The sequence below is a fragment of the Excalfactoria chinensis genome, chromosome 1 (assembly GCF_039878825.1).
Source record: "Excalfactoria chinensis isolate bCotChi1 chromosome 1, bCotChi1.hap2, whole genome shotgun sequence".
Taxonomy (NCBI): domain Eukaryota; kingdom Metazoa; phylum Chordata; class Aves; order Galliformes; family Phasianidae; genus Excalfactoria; species Excalfactoria chinensis.
In genome coordinates this window covers 157,905,175-157,919,985 of record NC_092825.1, presented here as the reverse complement: position 1 = coordinate 157,919,985, position 14,811 = coordinate 157,905,175, and the positions used below count along the sequence as shown (strand labels likewise).

The following is a 14,811-nucleotide window of genomic DNA, read 5'->3' as shown; positions in this document are numbered from 1 at the left end:
TTTGCTACGTATCTGTCATAACCTATTTGGTAATGCTGAGATCCAAAACCTGAATAAGATAAATAACAAGAAGAAACTTTGCAACTTCAGGATGCACAGTAGCAACAAACCTTTTTTGTAGAACAGAGAGAGGGAGGTAGATTTCTGTGGCTTCTGTGTTTGTGAGGTCGCAGATGGCTGAGCATCTGGATTAGAAGTACCACTTTGAGGGTGTCCAGATGCTTTCTTCTTAGGAGATCTCACGGGAGAAAGATACCTGGAGATTTAACTTCTATTAAGCACTTTGACATCATGGAATGAAGGAATAATTTTATATGAATAATATTGGAACAAACGCTTCCCTCTCCTCCAGTAGGGGAAACAAATTGGTACTGTAGCCTGCTACGCACATATTATAAATTAACAATTCAAATTATCGAATCAACTGATTAAATACTAATCTGTATTCTTTCCTTCTAGAGCTGAAAACAGCAACACAAATGTGTTAGTGAGAGCACACAATGGAGCTGCACCACCTTTCTCTCCTCCTTCCCTTCTCTCAAAACTCACAACCTTTCGCTCACTTCAGCTTCAACTAAGACCCAGCCAAGAACATTTTTCTGGCAAGGAGATTTATTTATTCCCAGGCAAGGAAGAAAACAGATTGCAAATACAAGTTTGATGGGGCTTAAATTTAGATATCAAGGGGGATATCAACATACGTTTCACAGACGTCAAGCATGCACAGCACTTACAGGTCTGCTGCAGTATGGTTATGTTGGAGAGGCAGATTTAGGGTGGAAGTGGGCTCAGGCTGATCAGTCTGACCTTCTCGTTCTTTTGACTGCTTGATAAGATCAAACAGAGGTGAGTCCTAGAAAAAAAATCCCAGTAAGAGTACATTACACTGAGAAAAGCCAGACACACTGGACAGACTTTGTTCCTTCTTCTTCTGAAAAATAACACCCAAAATACACTGCTCAACAGAAGCTTAATGCCTTGAAATACTTCATACTACTGAACTTGTCCGAGTATCAATCAGTTGTAACTATTAAAACACACCAAATGTTTTCTATAGCAGTCTATTTGATATAGTTTGAAACGTTCTAGAGACTCTGATTACTTCCTAATAGCCATTCCTAAAGAGAAAAGCACGTGGCACATCAAGTAAGATTACAAATGGTCATGATCCCTAAAAGCACGTGGGTGACTGAAAGGTATTAATGAAAGAAGGGTACCATTTCTGCTCCAGTACCTACCCAACATTTCACATGTAACAGATAACATACAAAACACACTCATAACTCATCTAACTGCAGTGGGAGCCATTTGAATCTCTGCTATATCATTTCTAAATGCAACCCAGAGTCCCAGAGCTACCTCTGGCAGTTGCTATGGTAACTCCACATGCATTAAGTCTCTGCCCTCATACCCAGCTGAGATCTTAAAAGACAAATACAGTGACTTGATCCTACTTTGGTAAGTTACTGTCCCTGTATTCAGTGGGCATGCTGACATAGAGACATAGGAAAAACAGTTTGATATTATAAGACATGTTCAACTTTTTCTTTTGCCCCCCCTCCAAGAATCCACACATTTTAATTTTAAAGTCAATTATTTGGACATTAGGCAAGGCAGCTGGAAGAAGCCTGCACCTACTCAGAGCTCAAGGTAGGAAGCAATGAAGAGAGGATTTAAGTGGAATGAGGATGGTCCTGGCTGAAGTAACATTAGCACTACTGCTGACATTAGTAATAAGCCGTAGTCCTGCAGAAACAGTGTCTCAGGATATTGATGTTTGTGTGTCACGTACACAGTAGAATTCTGCTGAGACATCAAGATTGCACGGGAAAATACTTTGGCACCATAGTTATAATTAACTCTGAAAACACCAGGTTGCTGGCTCCTGTTTTTTACATTTTCTTTAAACATGACTCTCATCCTTGAGGATAACGTTGCTTTCCAGCATGAGAAATCCAGAAGCAACAGAAGAACAGCTTATAAAAAGCAGCTGCTTCCTTAGAGCAGAAAACAGCATTCCTGCAGACAGGAGACAAAGGGGGGCACAACCAGAAATGCAACATTTTCCTTCCAGCAGTCCCTTAAAAGCCACAAAATCAATCAGCTCAACACTTCCTGCATAAAGCATCGTTTCGTTGTCCAAGGTCTGCTTGATTCCACAAATGCATGTCGCTAACATTAAAATATGACAACACAAATGACAAATCTTTACATACAACAACAGCCAGGTATGCAGCACGCAGTCAAGCAAGTTGCATCACTTGGCTGAAGGCAGTAAGGAAACATCCAGCAAAAACCAGGCCGGTTTTATTAGTATTAAAACCAATAGGAAGATCCTCTTAATTAAGACTTTGCTGTAGAAAAAAAACCAAGCACTTTGCTTCTGATGTGTATCAACTACCAAGTCAGATCCATAAGATGAGAGTGACTTGAGATTCACAGCTTTTCATACTGTGTAATTTATAAGTTACGCTTTTGGGCAATACTGAAGCTGTTCCATTCATAACAGAACAAAACATAAGTTACTGACTCATAACCACAGAGATATTTCTCCATCATTTCTCAACCTGACCTTGGACTGGTTTGCATCATCTTTCCTTGTATTTAGGAGCGCACGTGCTTCTCACTTGTTTCTTTCAGTGCTGCTCTTGCTGGAAATGCACAGACATGACCTTCTCCACTTCTCATTCTTCTGGCCACTGTGTCTCTTCCTTTTTATTATTCCCACCAGCATGTCACTACGCTCTGAAAAACCCAAGTTTCTTTCAAAGAGCTGCCAACTAATTCATGGTGAAAATATTTCATTCCTTAACTAAGAGTAAATCCCACCTCATTTGACCCATGTGTTAATTACTAATAACTGGAATAGTATTGCTTCCCATAAAGCATCACTAGAAGGGAATGGAACTGATGGAGGGTGAGGGTGGGACAGGTCAAGAAATGGAAGCAGAAGTTGCAGTTTTTGAAGTTAACACTTCCAGTTCCAGGTCCTCCTGTCAACCCTGCTCCAGCTGTAACTACACAGTGTGATTTCACTACAGATAATCACAGGACATCCCAAGTTGGAAGGGACCCATAAGGATCACCAAGTCCAACTCTTGGCTCTACGCAGCACCACCCAACATCCAAAATGTCAGAGCATTGTCCAAACACTCCATGAACTCCAGCATTAAACATCCTGATAACAAGACAGTGGGAAAGGACACAGCAGCTTGCTACCTATGAAAGGGATCTTACATCATTTTCCCTGTTCCTTTCCCGCTATTTGCTAGTGTTGACATTTATTCAACCTCCACACACGTCAATACGATGCGCCAAAATGTCCGAAAGTCAATAGAAAATGCCAAACATCATTTTGAGTTAAATCAGCTCTGCAGAGAATTGAGCCAAAAGAGCCAGAACAAGCATTAGTGTCAGGGCAGCGACCACACTAAGGTTGGGAGCAAGTAGGAAAGAGGAGAAAACAGAAAGTATGAAATTTCTGCATTTACTCACAACAGCCCATTAAACCAGCTGATTTTCACCTTGAATTTTACCCTACAAGAGTTGATGACATGTCCTACTTTCCACCAGTCAGATGAAGTGCAGTAAGCAAGAAAACATACGCTGCACTGCAAAATCTGCATAGAGCAGCAAGACACAGCAAGTTCAATGTGCCTTTTTTGGCTCCCCAAAGTTCACATGAAGCCGGTGGTTAACAGTATGATCATAAATAAGTGGTTGTCACATCCCAATTGGTTCCCAGCAATGGCTGGATATCTTAAAACAATGACTCAATGGGAGACCTATGGCAAAACTTGGTTTTGGTTTCCTGAAGAGCCTGTAGAAACTGTGTCGATGATGGGGTTTGCACATGGTTAGAAAAGGTTATTTAGGTTTTTGACTTGGCGAAATGGAAGGTGAGCATCGTGACGATCACAATTTCCATGGTTAAACCATATGTGCTCTTCTCCCAGGAAGAAAAGACTATGATTATTTGTAGCTTTCCAAACTCACAGCCACAATGATCAAATGAAAAGCAGATACTGTTTAAATACGTTGAAACATACAGAACTGAGTTCTGAAAATGCACCTACCTTCCACCATACAACGCTCATCAGCTACTGATGGGTTTAATTATAACCCTGCCTTCTTCCTTTACATTTGAACATGAAAATTCTTCTATTTAGTGACGTGTATTCTGCAGCTTGCAGCGGTTTTTCAAGGAAATGTATTCACCAGAGCTTATTGGTGCAAGTTCTGATTGGCTTTGGTGACACTATTTGCTATTCAAGATTCCACATCTTGCTTGAACCAATGAAGTGTCATGTCAATAAGCAGACAATTTACCAGTCCTCTGAGTAAGTCACAAAAGAACTTTAACCCTCAGGTCCAGCTTTATCTTGCTGGAATGTTTATCAGTAACTTCTTTTTAAAGTGACATTATTCGCACTATCTAGTACAAATTTTATATTGCTTTCTGAAGCTTTTAAGCAACACGTCAGGTCAGCAGGTCACCTCCAATGCATTCCTTTCACATGAAAAGTAGAATCGCAGTTTTTACTTCAGTGCTAAGCAAGTGATTCATCATACTAGATGCGCTCACTGGATAAATTTTACTAATAAAATGAAATGCTGCTTTTCATTTGAGTCTTCCATTCAACAGCTAGCCAAGCTCCACTGCCAGAGGTGCAAAAAGGGAGGAAGGAAGGACATGAGAGCTAAAATTTCTCAGAGTCAAATAAGCATTGGCAGTAGAATCAATAACAAGATCGAAACGTGACTTGTTCCCCTCTAGCAACAACTCTGCAAAACCAAACTGGGCTTATGTGGGGGCCAGATTAGGGAGCGATGATTCCTGCACTGCAAACATCTGCAGTCATTTTGCCCCAACCTCTGAGCTCCTTTTATGGGTAAAACAGGTTGAATTTCTTGTTGGCTAATCCTTATTTGGCTATGATGAAACTACAGGATACATGGATGCTTCCCACTTTCCTCATCTTTACATTAGCTCTGTCCCAACTCTATGTTTAATTGGACTTTGGTTTCCATAGAAGATTAAACAAATGACCTATAGCCTTAAATAGAGAGGACAACTGCCCTTTTGGGTTTGGGTGTACTCCGTTGACTATAAAGGAAGTCCTTTAGCAGCTTTCCTCTCAGGCAGTATTAACTGACAGTTCATAATATTCTAAAATCTGCTTTAGTTTTTGTTTTCTACTGAGTTACACTTCCATTCCTTATAGTAATTTTCTGATTGATTTTCAATTTCTAGTTATTTGTCCACCTTACATTTTAGTATGATGTTTATCACTAAACTGTGTGTCTCAATGCCCAGTAACACTGTGGGGTTTTGTCCTGTAATAACTAACACCACCACAAATTACTGAGTGGATCAGTGCAATACACCACATTAAGAAACATGTTTCTTCACAGTATGATAAAAGGTGGTTGTGATTTTTGTAAGGCGAAACAAAGCCAATTTAGAATTGACAACTTTAGAACGAAAGCACAAAGACTGCATGGGAACTCCCAGTTTCCAGTTTTCCTGTCCAGGACAGAATTACACACCTGTAAAGAAGATGCTTGTTTGAGGTTGTATTGCAGAAATGTTACACAAGAAATGGCACTGAGAATTCTGATTTAGGTTAGGTCTGTCACAGCAAAACATACTTCATGTTCTTAAGGTATTTGCCATGAAATGCAAGACTAAGGACAACGTTTTTGTTTCCTATATGTACATATCTCCTACTAAACGAGTTGTGTTAATTCAATTATGATTCTGTTAGGACTTTTGTTCATTAAAACAAACATTAACAATTACAGTGCTAATGGTTTAACTCATAAGAATATTGTCCAATCTGCTTTTAACTCCTTAGAGCAATTGTATATTTCGTACGAGAGGCTCTCAGTAACCTTTGGTATTTAAAAAACACCATAATGTTGGCTTACAGAACGTAATGCTGTCATCAAGTCTTGTGATGATCTCCTTTTATCTAAATGTGTAATGGGCAGAGGAAGAAAGAAAAAAGGTAGAGAAAAACCAATGCTAACTAGTTGTGGTCACCTGAAAGGTTTTCCTCCTCACACAAAAGGTTTGGAAAGTCATAAACTACCAAGGAAGTGACAAGCACATACTGGTGGCATTTAAAATCATGTGAACTCCAATGATTCGAGCAGATCTGAATGTGGATGTCCTAGCCCCGAGCTTATTAGGAATTTTCAGCTCCAGTTCTCTCACATTCCAGCTTCTTATAAAATAAGGAACAGTTACCGCACCAAAAAGAGAGCAAGTATTCTGTAGTCTGACATTTAGGACCCTTCATAGCTGATTTAGAGTGATCAAAAGTAAAAGCTTAGTGAGAAACAAGTTGAGTCTCTTCAGTTAACAGCATGCAGGTCAGGTCCTAACAGCCAGGCTATGCATTTTAAACTAGTGTTGCTTTAAGTAGGGCTGTAAATCCATTATCTTTACAGCTTCTCTCCATGCCCAAGACTGTTCTTCATCAGGTGGTTCTGTATTAACCAACCCCCTATGTTTCACAAGGTCTCTCAGCAGAAGATCCTGGATCATCTCACTACAAGATATAAGAATCATAGAATCGTTTAGGTTGGAATGATCTTAAAGCCCATCCAGACCCAACCCCCAACCACAAGCAGGGCTGCCACCCAGCAGTTCAGGCTGCCCAAGGTCCCATACAACCTAGCCTTGAACGCCTCCAGGGATGAGGCACCCACAGCTCCTCTGGGCAGCTGTGCCAGGGCCTCACCATCCTCTAAGCAAATAATTTTTTCCTAACATCTAGGAATATCCCATTTTTTTTCAGTTTAAAGCCATTTCCCCTAGTTCCATCACTACTAGACTGTGTAAATAGTGGTCTCCCTCCTGCTTATAAGCTCCCTTCAGGCACTGGAAGGTCTTCCACAATGAAGCAACTGACACATCTACAACCCAATCACAGTTGAATACTGAAGAGAAACTATGGGCTTTAAGACCATTCCCATTTGCCATGACAGCGAAACTACCTTTTGAAAGAACTACTTCAAAAGAAGTTTTGAAGACCAGCCTACAAACAGGACTACATTTTCATTCAGCTCCTTCTGTGTTTAAACTACCAAGGATGACTGTGGGAAGGCTACATGGCTTGCAGTAGGTTCCCACATGAGTTTCTTCAGCAGCTTTTCTGCTCAACGTTTGCACAACTTTAACAACAATTTAATTTATAACAAGGCTCTCTGAGTAACTAAGGAGTTAATATTCAGCACATTCAAGCCTTCACTACACAACTGCTCTAAGTCAGCATAAGCCAGTATTGCACTAAAAGAAACAGTTTCAAACCACAGAACTGTGCTTTTTCTTTCTGTTCTGATGATTTTTTTTCTTTCTTTTGGGTGAGGGTTTCTTGTTTTGTTTGAACTCATTTGACAGGGGAGGCCTCAGGCTTAGCTTTACACTCTGGGCAGCTTCCCTATGTACAGCACTTTATGGCAATGCCAGTGTTTGCACACTAGGTCAAACAAAGAGACAAACAAGCAGCTGTAGGATGACATGAGCCAGCATCTTTCAGTGGCAGCACCAGCATCAAGAACTGGAAGACAATGCAAAGAGATCTGGTGATTTTCAATGACTGGATGATAAAGTAGTCATTGTACCTGATGACAAAAATAAAACCAAAGGGAAAAATGACCTTACATTTACAGTCCAAAGGGCTCTGAAGTCACTGTTAATTTTAGGTGAGATATTTAGAGTCGGTGTGAGTAATTCTGAAAATGCCAACTCATGGCTCAGAAGTACAAGTGTAAAGAACTATTAGCAAAGCACTAAAATAGAATGATCATTACGCCTGTACCGTAACCCACAGCGTAGCAAAAACAGTCATCAAACTAAATTAGCAGGCAACAAAACTGAAAGCCAAAAGCAATTATTCTTTTTTTTCATACAGCCTGAGAGTACAGCCACGGAAGAAGCCAGCACAAAACACTGCCAACATAGAAAACACCTTGCTTCTAAAGACAACCATGCACAAAGGTCTACAAAGCATTACAGAATACAACAAAACCCTAGCTATGTATTTTTGCTGAACGTTATCTATGAAAATTACATTGTAGGCCTGTCCTGCACATAGTTTTTCCCCACAGGAAGTGCCACACGCCTCTTCCAGACAGATCTTTGGTCTGAACTGGCAGTGCTGCTAAAGAAACAACCTTATCTGAAGTCATTAGCATGTTTATTACCTTGCTCCCAGTTGTAGCCGGGCTTCAGTATGAGTCATCTCTGACACATCTAACTTGCCAAGGTTTTTAAGCAAAAGCCAAAAGTCTCAAAGACAAAGGGAACTCCAACCGGACTTTTCTCTCTCAGCACAAGAAATTGTGCACAATACATAAACTAAAACCCTCTCCATGTGAGCCATTGGACTGTCGGAAATGGTGATGCGTCAGTCAGCAACAAAATGTCCTGCCAAAAATCTCGAGGCTGAGAACTGTATCAACAACCTTAAGCTGAAATTACAGAGTGTGAAGACTTTGTCAGCAAAGCAAGAAGAGATGCTTTAGAGGACCAAAAGTATTAAGAACAATACTTCTGTAATTATTCTCATACATGAAAAATCATTGCACTCAGGAGCAAAATAGCACTGAAGCACTTACTTTCTTCAGAAGAAAAGTGTGGGTCACTAAGTACCTATTTTGGTAAAGAGGATGAATTTTGGTAATTACTGTGGTAATAACCAAGCAGATCGTCACAGCACTATATCACACTAAGCTCCCTCTTTTCAGTTGTTTCTATTCTAATTGACTTACACAGTTGCTGTTCCCAGAACCACAAATCAAGAGTTCCAGGAATTACTTTTCCCAAGTACAAGTGTAGACATGACACTGTCCTCAAGTCTCTCATCTACTACCTGGCAAAACACTCCAATGCGATTATAAGGCAGCATTAAGTGTGAATGAAAACAAGCAACTTTGGCTGCTCCTAAATCAGGCAGGAAACAAGCCTGTTACCTCTTGTTTTTGTTGCTCCATGTGCTGCGATGCAGATCATGGTGCACCAGCTCAGCCCCTGCATGATCTGTTGCAAGAACTCAAGGCACTGAAACCTCTGACTTTAACTGGCAACACGTATCTCATGAAAAACCACTGCATGTAAGTTTCCTTCAAGTACCAACAAGGTGGCATCTCTTACATTTAAGTCAACAATAAGGTTTCATATCCCATTTTCTTCCCAGTTTCTCATTAGCTGGACAAACATAGGCATAATAAATCACCAAGAAATATTTTAATCCTACTGAAGTAGTAAGCATGCCAGGAAACTCTGCACACAGCCCTCTTTAAAGAAGCACAACAGTATCTTTTAACACAGCCAAGGATTTGCTGAGTTATCAATTGGACAAAACCAGATACAACAAAAGTCTGCCAAGAACGTGGATCAGTACCATGAGTTGCAAATACTGCCTCCAGTTGAACATTTCTGCCTTGGAAGCAGTTGGGTAACAATCAGTTAAGATGTGATACCATAAAGACAGAGAGCAGTGCACGGGAATTCTCGGTTGGACTACCTGACTTTTAAGGGTCCTTTCCAACCCAAACTATTCTAGGATTAATTAGCCTTCATTAAAACCACATTCCTCCTAATCTGAGATTAAGAAATTCAATTTTGACAGTATGACACAGAACAGCAGGAAAATCATAAAGACACCTCCAAACTTGTCAATAATTAGTCTGGACAAAAACCTGGCACTACAAACTATATATATTTAATGTTACACTCATTTCACACTTTTTAGCTGTTTTACAGATCTGGTATTTTATCAATTACTACGTATTTTTCCTGCTGCATTCTCCAGAAGTTTTACAGTCAATGCTGTAGAACTAATTCTAATATTACAGAACTTGCTTCTGTACACCTAGGCTTCCTTCTGGTTGTTGCCTCACTTCTCCTCTTCCTCATCAGGGCACTTTCACCAACGCATGGCTTTGGCTGGCTTCCTCAACTAAGCACTATAAATTTGCACACCCATAACAGAAACAGTCCTAAAGTTGTCTACACTACACTTTTCATACATTTTAGACAGAAAAATGTAACCAGTATCGCCAAGAAATGATAGGAGTCCAAAGAACCAATAAGGCTATCCAAAGATCTTCAGAAACGTGAAAGAAACCTTAATAAAATGCTTTGACATACTTGTAACATAGTAAGATGCAGCTGAACAGGAAAGGAAGGGCAAAAATCATAAAAAGGGGCAAAAAAAATGGGATAAAATTGATATGTAAAATCCAAGAGAGTGCATCTGTGTAGTAAACTGGTCACTAGGATGATCTAACACTTGCCAGACTTAACCCAGGTTACTTCTCAGCAAGTAAGATAAGACGGGATACCCAGTGCCTTTCCTCAAGGCCACACATCAACATTTGTTTCCGAAGGCTCATCAATGAAGGCTAACTCAGAATAGTGGCAGAATATCTCCCTCTCAGCTATGTAGAAGGAAATGATGCAGAAAAGTACTGATTTATACTGCTTTGAGACACTTCCTCTCTAATTTGCACTATAAAGCACAAACCTTAAATGCTGTTCCATGTACCTACAAGGGCCAAAGATATAATGTTTGACTACTTGATACCACGTGATACAACTGTTAATTATCACTCCATATAACATGCATGGTTTTTAATTCACTTTGGCAGTTTGATGGATGGTACAAAGAACAGCTGGAGGAAACTGCATGCTGCCATTCTGGATTATTTGATTAACAAAGAGCAGTGATGCAGACAGCTGCAGCAGTCAGGTGACAGTACCACAAAGTAGTTGATCTTCCCATTTTTCAGCTTCTCTGAGGCAGCTAACAAAACAATATACCATGCTACGTTCTTTCTTAGCTCTCTGAATTACAGGAACTGCCATGTAAAGATAAGTGACTTTAGCAAAAACATGTTAGCAGATGGAAGTGCTGGAGCACTGAAATGCTGTGACAAAAGCAAGTCAGATCAAGAGATAAACTCTGCTGATGCCCATGAAGTACACAAGCCTGCACTTAGAGCACTCTGCTTTGCATTTGCAGGGACTGAGGGCAGCAATATTAATCATAATCAAACTTTAAAATCAACTTTTACAAGAAGATGAAGTTAGCGCATTTTTTTCTGACATGTCAACAGCAGATTTCCCACTTCACAGCTGAATAGCACCAGTCTGAAAATGTCCCTCCCTACGGGGGAATGCTTTGTCCTGTGCACACATGCAGCGAAGGACCAGCACAGCATTGAATTTCTCTATTAGAGAATCACAGAACATCCTGGGTCAGAAGGGACCCACATAAGGATCACTGGGTTCATTGAGTCCAACTCTTGGTTCCACACAGGACCACCCAATAATATGACCTTATGCCTGAGAGCACTGTCCAGATGCTCCTTGACCGCTGGCAGCTGAGGGCTGTGCACACTGCCTTGGGCAGGCTGTCCCATGTCCAATGCTCTCTGGTGTAGACTCCGTCCCCAGCCCCCAGCTACCCCTCCCCATCACAGCTCCATGCTGTTCCCTCAGGTTCTGTTTCTATCGGCATCTAATTAAAAAACCATAACACACAGAGAAAAGAATATTATGACTTTCCTTGAGGTAACAGAGCAGAGATGTCTCACGATACATGAAGCACAACAATCAGCATAGCAGTAAATATGAAATCATCAAATGATCAAAGCTTACATTTCCCCTGATTACACTAAATCATAAACTAAATAGTATATGTGACACACTGGAACAGGTTCCCCAAGGAGGTTGTGGATGCCCCATCCCTGGAGGCATTCAAGGCCAGGCTGGATGTGGCTCTGGGCAGCCTGGCCTGGTGGTTGGCGACCCTGCACATAGCAGGGGGGTTGAAACTAATGATCATTGTGGTCCTTTTCAACCCAGGCCATTCTATGATTCTGTAATAATAAACATCTTGCTGCTTCCACAAGAAAAATGTCACATTATTCAGTAACAATGTGCAAGATAGATAGATAGATAGATAGATAGATAGATGATAGATAGATAGATAGACTCAAGCTTTCTGATTATTTTCATTGTCAGAAATTCTCAGTCATTAATAAATGGAGCAAAACCCAAAGTCTCGACGTTTCTGATGAAATCACTGCATTTTACAAGTCCTATTTTGAGAAAATTGAAGTGTTCTGCTTCAAGTTTTACTTCCTGAAATTTCAGGAAAATGCAATTAGCTTCTAAAGATCTTGTTTTTTTAAAGTTATTTTGATTATTACCATTTGAAAAGCCTTTTGGGAAGAAATTTTACTGAAAGTCATTCCCATGGCAAGCTTAGACTTTGGGAACATTTTCCAAACAAAAAGCATCTCACCAGCCTTACAGAAGTTGCCCAGAACATTTCCCTCTCATTCCCCAACTCCAGAATGCGTAAAGATTGCACATTATACAGACAATGATGCAATCCAAGGTCTGTTGAATTTTACAGCTTCTCTTTATTATTTTGCACTTGAAAGACAAAACCGTAACTGCAGCTTCACCACTTCTCCTTATCCCACCCTTCACATACTTTCCATTTACAGCCTTAAACATGCAGTTCAATATTGAAGCTCCGTGTGTTCCAGCTGTGCAGATGTGGAATAAAACTCACCTCCCCCAGGCCAGAGGACATAAAGGGTCCACCTTTTAAAATATAAACATATATATATCCACATATATACACACACACACATTTTAAACACTTTGCTATGAAAATGAACTCAGAGAGGGCTACCTTAAATTTCCATGAGTTTAGAAAGTGATAGCTCTAAACTCCGTTGTATTTGAATAAGGAAAAGCTTTCTCCTTCAAAAAATAATAACCAGGAATAAAACAAATACTTAAAAAAACAAGTCAACCACCACATTTCAACATGGTAAGGAAACAGAGCATTTGCACACCAACTCACTCTTAGCCATATATATATATATCCTGTGTTGTTCTCTCTCTCTCAAAGGAAGATAGACAAATAACACATGGAAACAGCTATCAAATGTAAAAGAATTACTTTCTTTGGGATGCAGTTTTACTCTGCTGCTTTTGCCTTTACTCTATAGAAAATGCCTATTTCTGCTTTTGGTTACTGCCGTATCTGTTATGGGCAGCTTCACTGTCATCAGTGCAAACATAAAACAAGTATAGAAACCAAAGCATATCTGCAATGTATTACAGTCCTAGATACACCCAGCCATAGCAAAAGCAGCAGACAGATGTTACCACTAACTTCCAGTGAACAATGTGGGTGTAAATCAAGGAATTCTCCAAGTCAGACACACAACTGACAGTCGCAACCTGAATTTCCCCCTCTGCACCCAACTTCCTTGTCTTTCTGTTTTAACTGCACGCTACACAGGGTACCTGTGGCATGTTTGTTTGTGGTTTTCTAACAATCTAGATTGGTTGACATGTGTCACTAGATCTTAATGCGGCAAGGAAAATGGAAACTGATGCCAGTACTGAAGACTGGCAGCTCAAAGCATCTGCCACACTGCAGTAAGAAAACAAGCAGCATTTTCAGTGCTGTTAGGCCGTCACATTGCATCACACCCCTATGGACCTCAAACAGCAAAGCACAGCGTGTTCCCACCCATACTTATGGTCCTTAATGAAAAAATTACTCAAGTATACATGGTTCTATTTTATTGGTAGCGCCACTACCTCAAACCACTTACATTAAGATAAATTATAGGCTGCAACATCAGAAATGGTGAACTCAGACTTGAGCTTAGCAGACACTTCTAAGCCTCACACTGCCTACAGTAAGTTAATCTCAGGCCAAGTGTCAACACAAATGGAATTTGAAAGCCTTAAAGTTGAACATCTGACCACGACGCTGACTGTAAAACTTCACAATTGGCTTAAATTGGCGTATGTGCACTGCTACATCCCTAAAGGCACCTAAGCATCTGCACCTTCAGATCTGTCCTCTGTTTTAACATGGTGAGCACAACCACAAACTATGGCAATTTGTTTGTTGGGAGGGATCTGCTTAAAACCAAACCATTTTCCTCATCCAACTGACTGCAGGTGTATATAAATAAAGAGGGGAAAAACAAGACTGAAGGGAGGGCAGGATGATTACCTCCAGCAACAGCCCACATTTAAGCCAATGTAATCATACCAACCACACACTTCCCTGCTTGGTGCAAAGAAATGTGAAAACCTAACGGGCTCAAGAAGTACACAGTCAAAATAATATCTGTAAACAGAGGTAGGAACTCTGCGGTCTTCACTAAGTAACAGGTACCAACGCACTCACTCTCATCCCTTGTCCCCATATCAACCAATGTCTTTTTTTTTTCTTTCAAAACTTGTATGACTGGTAACTACAGATAATTTCTGAGGCTTTCAAAGCTCCTGTTTTTACCACAGAATTGAAGGATTTGCATAGCCAGAAGTTAATTTTTTCCACCTCTATCAGCGCGCTACCGAACTGTCACAGATAGCAGCTGAGAAAGCTTCACAAAACCCAGAGAACGGGAGCAACTGGAATGCATGACAGTGTACACTGCCAGCCACCAGCTGGATCTCACTATGACCTTTGCAGTCTTTGACGTTAGCACTGATATGACCACGGAAATTATGCATTTGCTAGGATCAGTTTCAAACTAAGTAATTCTCCTCATTCAGATCACTTTCATGACCCAGAATTACGTAGGGGAACCTAAACCATACCACATGGATGGCTCACTGCAAAGTGCAGAGGAAGGCTTCTGATCTCAGTGCTTGGTGGACATCACTGAGGCCATGGGGAGAGACTCCAGCCTCCCCTCTTTTGACAGGGCCACCTTAACATCTATCTCCCAGAATGGCTCACCTCTTCC

At 40.5% G+C, this 14,811-nt stretch overlaps 1 protein-coding gene across 1 annotated transcript in view; it reads right to left on the bottom strand.

Annotated features, from left to right (window-relative positions):
- The window catches only part of RB1 (RB transcriptional corepressor 1), a 71,353-nt gene that overhangs the window by 8,927 nt on the left and 47,615 nt on the right, over positions 1-14,811 (bottom strand). Inside the window, exons 18-19 of the mRNA XM_072333369.1 lie at positions 735-853; positions 111-256 (exon numbers count right to left, since the gene is read on the bottom strand). Of these exons, the coding sequence (XP_072189470.1) occupies positions 111-256; positions 735-853 (265 nt within the window). The remainder of the gene's footprint in view (positions 1-110; positions 257-734; positions 854-14,811) is intronic.